The sequence below is a fragment of the Tupaia chinensis genome, unplaced genomic scaffold (genome assembly GCF_000334495.1).
Source record: "Tupaia chinensis unplaced genomic scaffold, TupChi_1.0 Scaffold000444_1, whole genome shotgun sequence".
In the NCBI taxonomy this organism is placed as follows: domain Eukaryota; kingdom Metazoa; phylum Chordata; class Mammalia; order Scandentia; family Tupaiidae; genus Tupaia; species Tupaia belangeri.
Window position 1 is genome coordinate 701,370 of NW_006159949.1, and position 9,898 is coordinate 711,267.

The 9,898-nt window shown below is 41.0% G+C and overlaps 1 protein-coding gene across 1 annotated transcript in view; it reads right to left on the reverse strand.

Moving 5' to 3' along the window:
- Positions 1 to 6,752: 6,752 nt before the first annotated feature.
- PNRC1 (proline rich nuclear receptor coactivator 1) overlaps positions 6,753 to 9,898 on the reverse strand; it is a gene marked incomplete at its 5' end in the record, with an annotated part of 4,059 nt that continues 913 nt past the window's right edge. Inside the window, 1 exon segment of the mRNA XM_006155306.3 lies at positions 6,753 to 8,487. Within this exon segment, the coding sequence (XP_006155368.2) occupies positions 8,044 to 8,487 (444 nt within the window).

Sequence of the window (9,898 nt, forward strand, 5' to 3'; positions counted from 1 at the left end):
CACTCAAGCCCTTCATGTTCTTATCCCAGCACACATTTCTAAATACACTGAATCTTCCTTGCATTTCTCTGAGCTACTGCATCTTACATCACTCTCCACTCACTTTTCCCTCTAATGATTATTTTCCTCTGTATATAAAATACTACTGATTTTTTTTTTGAGAGGTTTTTCACTATAGGGCACGTGCGTTCGCCAGAGAGAGAGAGACAGAAAGCGAGAAATCACCCCCCAGAGGGGATGGTCACGCCGCAATCCCTTCTCCTCCATTCTCCTCTCGGGATCTTGGGCACGCACGCACACGTGCCCGGCATGAGTTTAAGCCATCGGGTCCGGGACTAGAACCACAGTCTACTACGTGGGAGTCTAGCGACATAGCCATTACGCCAACTGCTGGTTCCCAATACTACTGATTTTTTTGGGGGGGAGGGGAAGAGGTTTTTGCTATAGGGCGCGTGCGCTCGCCAGACAGACAGAGAGAGAGAGACAGAAAGCGAGAAATCACCCCCCAGAGGGGATGGCCACGCCGCAATCCCTTCTCCTCCATTCTCCTCTCGGGATCTTGGGCCCGCACGCACACGTGCCTGGCGTGAGTTTAAGCCATCGGGTCCGGGACTAGAACCACAGTCTACTACGTGGGAGTCTAGCGACATAGCCATTACGCTAACTGCTGGTTCCCCCAATACTACTGATTTTTCAGGCCAGCTAGGTGATATAATGATTAAAGAGGCTAGATCCCACACAGCCAACTGCACAGTTGGCAAGTTCCAAATTGGCAGCTTGAAAAACATGTCAGGTATGTGTGCTTGTGGGCTCATAATTCAGAGAAGAGTGGAGAAGTGATTGCAGCATGGTCATCACCCCTGCCCCACCCCTAGGGGGTGTGCTTTCTTACTTTCTCCTTTCCTATTGCCTTGCCTTCGTGGGCCCTAGAGCAAATTAAAAACTACTGTTTTTTGTTTGTTTGTTTTTTGTTTTAAATTTTTGGAGAGGTTTTTGCTATAGGATGCATGCACTCGCCAGAAAGAGAGAGAAAGAAGGCAAGAAATCACCTCCCAGGAGGGATGGCCATGCCACAGTCCCTTCTCTTCCATTCTCCTGTTAGGATCTTGGGCATGCATGCACATGCGCCTGGCCACATCCGCCTGGGTCCGGGACTCGAACCACGGTAAATCACATACAGCGACATAGCCATTACACCAACTGCTAATCCCAAAAAACCAATGGTTTTTAAGGCTCAACTCAATGCTACTCCTAAAGTGTCAGATTCCCAAAGAGAAAATTCCTACTAACCAGAATTAATCACTGCCACTTTTAAGACAATGACTTTACTTTTGTTTTGACCTATCAGGCATTTGTTATGGGGGACAAGAATGTTGCCTGCATTTTACAATTGTCTTCCCCATCCTATCCACAGTTAACTTTAAGCTCTGCCATTTGTCTTAGTATTTCCTAAACATACCACTTAAGCCCCTTGCAGCTCAAAAATGACCAAAAAAAAAAAAAAGGCTGAGAAATGTCAAATAAGAGGGAAGGGTAGTTGAGGCAGTTCATTATCCAAAAGGCGAGGATTCCATATTAATTTTAATTATGAAGAATTTTTATAATTATATGCAAAAATGTTATTAAACCTGTGATGAACTTTTTAGAATTACTCTTAGATTTGGGAGAGATGGCAGAATTCATCTAAACCAACCCTCACCCCCCCTTTTTTTTTTTTTTTTGAAGATTTTTGCCATAGGATGTGTGCACTTGTCAGAGAGAGAGAAATAGTGAAAATAGAAGGAAATAGAAATAGAAGGAAAGTGAGAAATCACCCCCCCCCAAGGGGGGATGGCCAATCCCTTCTCCATCCTCCTAAAATTTTGGGCAGGCATGCAAATGTGCCCAACACGATTTTCAAGCCACCATGTCCAGCACTTAAACAGTGGTGGACAATGTGGGAGTCCTAGCTTAACTACTACACCCTACATGCTAGCTCCAGCCAGCACATTTAGTATTAATATTTGCAGCACATTTGGAAAAAGTGACTAAAAATATAGGAAATTTCCAAACTATGGGCTGAATTTCTACAAGTTTCCCATGTTTGTGAGGAAGGTTTCTGCACCTGTGAGCTGCAATGGACATTCATAACAAGTGCCAACAGACATATTTGCCTTTACATATTAAAAACTCTCTTCCTTCTAAAACCTGATTGGTTTACAACCCCACTCAAAATTGGTCTGCCCTTACTACCTTTTGTCCTGTTTAATCCCCAAACCAAGCCCCTCCTCCTTTTGTAATCTCAAACTAATCATGGTACTGAGGTAGGAGACAACCCTAAAAATATAGTTAGGGTATAGGCCCAAAATGGAATCACAAAATGACTGTTTTAAGATGGAGACAAAGCAGTTCAACTGCTCGCTCACAGAGACCTCTCGAAGCAGTGGCTCAGTGACTGACCTAGGCAACATGACCTAGACCTAAAACAAAGGTTTTTCCCAGGTGCCACATTCCAGGAAGAGGATAAGATAATGGTTTGTATAGCGCAACAGCTTCTAGTAAAGAATCTCCTGACCTTGGTACCCACTCCAAAATCAGGGACCAGCATATGAAGAAATGGTTATGTCCCTAGATTCCAATGCAGTCACCATGGTTTGATTCAAGACCCAGCAGCGTAAAACTCATGCCAGGCACGCCTGAGTATATGTCTAAGATCCTCAGAGAACGGAGAAGGGTTTGCGGTGTGACCATCCCTCCTGGGGGGGTGATCTCCCAACTTTCTGTCTCTCCAGTGAGCACATGCACCCTATAGCAAAAATCTCTCTTAAAAACAAAACAAACAAAAAAATAAATAAAATAAAATGCAGAAATCAAAAATTTAGAAGAGTAATTGGACCCATACAGCTTGTGTCTCTCCCATCAACAAGGGGAATGTATGAGTGAGCCCCACTTAGAACAAGCCTGAAGGCCCCTCAGACCCAGATAGAAATCCCTCCTTCAGTCAACTCCACTTTGCTATACCTACTCTGTGTGTGTGCATCTCTAATTCTTCCTCAAGTGTTTGGACAAGAACCATTTCATTGTGAGTGTGGACTTGATCACCCCTGCATTCCTATATCAGTGCTTTCACCAGCACTTAGCACTGCTTCTGAAAGAATAACAGGGCAGGAGTGGGTGGCTTTGAGGGAGGACAGCCCATGCTCTCCCTCAGGTGTCTAAATGCCTTGAGAACATGCTGGAGGTTGGGGGACAGGGCAATTAAGGAGTCTAGCATATCTGCCACAGCTATTGCACCTCATAATCCTCATTCCTCCCTCCCCAGGTGCACTCTGGGGCCTGGTGCCAGGGATCAGAAGAAACGCTGAGATGGGGCCTTAGTGTTGCTCCCTCTCAACATTACAAGTTAAGGCCTTTCAACAAAGCCAGGTAAAGACCAAGTACTATATCTTTTCTCGTAAGTTAAAACTATTCATAGAAGTTATTTTTCCCACGCACGATGGGATTCTATTCCAGTCCCATATTAGTATGGCATACTAGCTTTAAGCTAAAATATCAAGGAATAAAGAGAGATTACATAGTACTACACTCAAAAGCTTATGCTGGGGGACCAGCAATGGTGTAGGGGTTACATTGTTGGACTCCCATGTAATCAACTGCAGTTTGAATCCTGGACCCAGTGGTTTAAAACTCACGCTAGGGGTGTGTGTGTGCCTGAGACCAGAGAAGAGATTGCAGCATGGCCATCCCCTGTCTCTTTGGCAAGCACACACACCCTATAGCAAAAACTTCTCTTAAAAAAAAAAAGAGGGGGAGGCCAGCAGGTGGCAAGGTGGTTGAGGGGGCTGGACTCCTACATGGGCAACCATGGTTTGAGTCCTGAACCTGGAGGCTTGCTTTCTCACTTTCTCTTTCTCACTCTGTCCCTCTTGGGTCAAATTAAAATAAATAATTCCTAAAAACAAACTTATGCTAGTCCCTTCAAAATTACTAATACATTCCAGTCTTTTAAATCACCCCAAACTTTGTACTTTAAAAATCTTAAAGTTTGGGACCAGCAAATGGCGTAATGGCTACATTGCTAGACTCCCAGACCAGTGGCTTAAACTCACACCAGGTGCATATGCATGCATGCCCAAGAGCCTGAGAGGAGAATAGAGGAGAAGGGATTGAGGCATAGCCATCCCCTGAGGGATGATTTCTTGCTTTCCAAACCTCTCCCCCGCCAAAAAAAATCTTAAAGTTTGAAAAGAAATGACTTCTGCCAACCTTTCAATAGTATTATCTGATTTTTTATTACCTTTCCAGTTATCTGTTTATGGGGAGGACACTAACAAAATACTTAGCACCAACCAGTAATGCAAATAAAAACAACTTTCTGTAGATCACTTATCAATGGTGTGACTTGAATAAAAATATCGAATTATATAGTTATCTAGAAACTTCAGTATATTACCCACACTGAAACTTGTCCTGTAGTGATGTACCACTGCATGTTAATAATTTTTTCCACTTAACTGCATCTATAAACAAACCTTTTACCCTTTTTCAATTAAGAACCCCCTCTTACCAAGTCACTTGATTAAGTGTAGGCCTGAAGCTGGTGACTACAAACATGGTTCGCTCTATACACTCAGAAAACCAAAGACAACTTCTGGAACATTGGAAGAAATGTATTTCAACGGATCCCAATGGGAGAAAAATAAAGGTGGCTACATAATAATGAGCCACTAAACTGGATTTATACCAGCAAAACTACTCAACTTTTAATACCTTTTCACTGAATATATGTCATGTGTAGTAAGTCAATCAACTTTGTCCACTCTTTCAACTATAAGCTCTTGAAGTTTTTCTTATTCATAATAGAGCCTGTATGTGTGTGCAACGGTGGTGTGCAAAGGTGGAGAGGCATGGGGATGAACAGCCTCTGGTCATGTATTAATTTCCTTCCCCAGGCTCCCAGCTTGTGATATCCTGGGTATGCTTAGTGCCTCAGGCTAACAATTGCAGTTAAAATGTGGGATCTGACTTTTTTGTTTGGGGGTGGGGGTGGGAGGGCAGAGGGGTCCCTGTGCTTGCCAAAGATAGAGGGAGAAAAACATTCCCTCCCAAACAGGACAAGGTCAAGCCTCAATCTCTTCTCTTCCATCCTGTGGTGATCTGGAGCATAAATGTCCATCCACCCAGTTTATTTTCAAGCAGGTGGCCATGTGGGATCTAACTCCCTTAAGCACTAGGCCAGGGTGTCAGCCAACCCAGACCTTTAATTTCATTTTACCAGTGTGTTAATTCTTGGGATTCTGGGCACATATGCACACACGCCTCATGTGTTTTCCAAGCTGTTGGGTTTAGTAGACCAGCCACTTTAATCACACCATTTAGCTGGCCCTTAAGTCTTAGTTTTAAGGTAGAAGTTTACCTGTACTTTTAAGTTCCTGAGTGCACTATTTAACTTTAAAATTTGTCAAAGGGCTCATGTGCCTGTCATAGAGAAAACAAGTACCGCCTTCCCATGGGGGCTGGTCATGCAGTAATCCCTTCTCCACTTCTCCCTTCACTAATTTTGGTCATATATGCACACACACCCAAGCATGTTATTCATGCAGCCAGGTCTAGGACTTGTACACTACAATGAGATACACCAGCTAGCCCATCTCTTAATGCACTTTTTAAGAGCAGATTTATCTAAACATGAGTATCAATGTACAGCTAATTTCTCTATGCATACAAAAACCAAGCATGTTATGGCAAGTGCCAAAGAAGGTTAGCTGTGTTATGAGCTAGGTATAACACTATTACTATTTATCAAATTTTATGCTATAATCCAAGTTTTATCTTCTTGACCAAGCCAATGGCTTTGGGATTATGCCCATATTACCACACACACTTAAACAGCCAGAAAGTTAAGTGTCTTCCTCTAGTATGAACCAAATACAAAGAAAGTTAAGACCTAAGCCAACCTCATGGTTTAAGTACTGTGCATAGGGAACTGGATACCTTGCAACCATGGTTTCAGTCCCAGAACATATGGCAGGCACAATGTGTGTGTCTACCCCAAAATCCCAAAATGATGCAGACTGCATCACAACCATGCCCCATTGGGGGGGTACTTTCTCTGCCACATGTCATTTCCCCTTTCGAAATTTGAAGGAAAAAAAAAAATAAAAGTTGGTGCCAGCAGGTGACAGGAAGGTTCAGATGGCTATATCCTACACAGCCTACTCAGCTTGGAAAACACATCAGGGGGACCAGCAGTTAGCGTAATGGCTATGTCGCTGGACTCCCACGTAGTCGACCGTGGTTCGAGTAGCGGACCCGGTGGCTTAAACTCACACCGGGTGTGTGTGCATGCATGCCCAAGATCCCGAGAGGAGAATGGAGGAGAAGGGATTGTGGTGTGGCCATCCCCTCTTGGGGGTGATTTCTCGCTTTCTAAATCTGTCTCTCTGTCTGGCGAGCGCACGTGCCCTATAACAAAAACCTCTCCCCCCCAAAAAACAAAAAAAAAAAACCACATAAGGCACGTACGTGTCCAAATTTCTGAAAAGAGAATGGAAAAGGGATTGTCTTGTGTCCATCCTCCCTTGAGGGGTGATTTCTCACTCCCCCTGCTTCAAGAGAGCACATATCTCCTATAGCAAACTTAAAAAAAAAAAAAAAAAAAAGTTAAGATCTAACATCTTTCATGTCTAAATATTGCCCAGTTACTCAGAAAAAAATTTCCCTTTTGTTGATAGACATTAGTAGCTTTGTATAACAAAACTAAAACTCATAGAGTTGAATTTACAACTTTTCAGTTAGAAATATTATTAAAACAAAAATGAAATTTTTACACTGCCATATTTATCTTCAAGCAAACTTCAGAATGCAAAAAAATCTCTACCATTTTAATATTAATTATGCTTGAAGTACCATCATTCAAGATCAATGTAAATTTAGTAAACCAAAGTGATGTCATTTTCTTTTCATTGAAAAAAGGCAGGTCAAATGGCACTTTTATGAAACAGCTCACATATAAAAATATATCCTAACTCATAACCATTTCCACTTCTGAGTTGGAAAATTCCTACTCTCAGGGAGTGTTAATTATTAGATTTTTGGCCTATCCAGCACCCAGTTTGTGCTGGGTACTGCTACTGTACTTAAGAGGCTGAAGCCACATGGGAGGCCCAGGTTTTATTACCAACCTGCCGTAAAAGCTGGTAGCACATCAAGACTAAGTTTTTAAAAAGATTTTCTTAATGATTGAATCTTCTAAATTTCATAGAGGAAGGATGGTTAAGTCATAGTAAGTAAAAGATATTCACAGCAAATAAAAAGTTAAAGTCCTCTTTCATAAAATTATCTAATCACACATTCAAACATGAAAAACAGTCACACACACAAAGAGTCAAGACTAGTTTAAAAGGGGGGGCCAAATTATTATTATTTTAAAATTTGATTACAACCGATTTTGTTGGCTTTAAAATTAAAATCAGAGGCATTTAAATTTGAATGGATATATACCAAAAACCAGAAATTAAGTTTGGTAGAAATGGGAATATAAGTGTTCCAGTAATTACAGATTAGAAGGCAAAAATCAATTTAGAGAAACACAGACAAACCCTATGTTCATAATGATTGTGCCTAGATTTAAACTTCAGTAGTGCATTAGTAAAATGTTCATTCACATTTAGATCTTCACCTTGAGATTTGATAGCTGTTTCTTGGAAAAAAAAAAAAAGATCTCAGTACCTTGTGCAAATAAATTGGTCTTCCATGTGCCTTAGCACACACTTAAAATTTCTCCATTGTATATATACAAAACACCTGCCATGTGGGCAGGGCAAAATACATACTTTCATAACAAAACTATAATGTACCTCTCAAGTATGAACAATATACACATAATACATGGTATACAGTATTTACAAAATATAAAATATAATACAAGCTGTTGGTATGTGATTTTTTAAAACTCATCTTTCATACTTATATGTTGCAACAAAGCAATTTCCATTTCTGTACCAATTTTCTTTTAGCGTCCAGGGATATAGGGAAAACTATGTTTTACATACATACTGTAATCTAACCTTGAACTTTTAGGAGCGTTTTTAAGTGTACCGCCATCAGCTCCCTGTTTTGGTTGGAATTTTCAACGGTGCTTCCCATCCAATGACTAGGTGGTTTTGGAAGAACACTAGGAGAAGGTGGATCACTAAACTTTGCCCCAGCATAATTTTCCTTTTGGCTCACTTCATTTAGAAATGCTGATTTCTTCAAATGCATATTTTTAATGTTCTCAGTATTTTTAAAAGGCTTTTTTTCCTGCTTCTGAATTCTATCAGACGAAACAGAATCCTGCCAAAAGTTATTTTCATTTCTTTTTGTAGAGGTGATCTTGGTTAGTGGCAAGTTATATTTGCTTTTCTGTCTGTTTATCTTTGGTTGTTCACACAAGTGTATACCATGAACAAGCTGGCCATGGGGAAGGGTAATTTTCTCCGATTTTCCCATCTTTGATTTAAAAACCTATAAAGACAAGGAACACAAAAGTGAATACAGTTTCGAAATAAAAATAAATTATGAACCTCATATCATTTATTTTGTGTATTTTCTTTTTAAGAGTTTCACTAAGCTTTTAGTCTTGATTTATGTGCTTGCTGGACATTTCCAAAAATGTGTGCTCATTTTGTTTGCCACTTAAAATACTAATCACCACTGATTACAAGTATGCAACATATAAAACCATTCTAAAACATCAACCTAGAAATCCAAAGTGACCCCACTTCCATCTTCCTCTAAGAGTAATGAGTTCTCAAGTGTGCTAGCAATCCAAAGTAACTCCACTTCCATCTTTCTGTAAGTAATTGTAAAGAGTTCTCAAGTGTGGAGAAAACTTTCCTGTCTGCTCCCTACTTTCCCGTTTAACAAGTGCTTCAAAGAACTCTGCTTCACTAATTCTAATTATCACTTTCCTAACAAAAGTAAACCATCCAGAAGGCAATGATGGATGGACCAATAAAGGACTACCAATTTGGTAACTGCCCTTCCAAAACTTATAGTACAGTTAAGTAAACATAGCACAGAAACAGATGGAGCGCAATGTTAACATATTCCACGTCAATGGTACCTGTCAACAGCGCTCCCTAGCTTCAAAAAACTTCAGCAAAGCAATGTTACTGGCCAACAAACAAGCACAAAAACTTGCTAAAAGATCACTAATATTTCAGAAGAATTATAGAATTTTATAATTTGGAAAGAATTTGATAATACAGTTTAAGTGAAAATGGAGACGAATCTCGTGTTCCCCAAGGCCATAGCTACACTGTGTACCTAAGTCCAGTATTCTTTTAACAAATGGCAGTAACTCATTTTGATTTTATTATGAAAGTCACTGAAATTACATGACAATATAATGCTTTATTTTTACTAAGATTACTCAAGTCATTTGAGAATTAATCCCGTTTAAATTTTAATCCACTTTATCCTAGAGTACAATAGCACGGTAATGGGCAGCATAACGTCAATTAACTTCACTCTCGAAAACATTAATCATTTTGAAAACTTCAATCATTCTCAAGTCATAAAACTACCTCCTATTAAAGAAATCGAATACACAGTGGGAACTGTTCAACAATAAACGAGTTCATTTGATAGACCAGCACGCGGTTTACCGCTTCCAAGAGGCAAGGACTCTAACGCCACTCCTGCCAGCTTTGGAACTTCCAAGTCCAACTAAGTAGGTCAGACCGCGGCCCGCAGAGCCCAGCTGGACTAGGCGTCCCACAAGGGGCACCTCACACCTCGGCCAAAAGCCAGCCCCACGAAACCAAGCTGCTGTGGCCCCCTGCCATTCCCACGTCAGGGCGTCAGACCGTCAGCGCGCTTCGCCGACCAGGCTCGGAGCGGCCAACCGCCCGGCGGCCGGACTCCGGCCCCC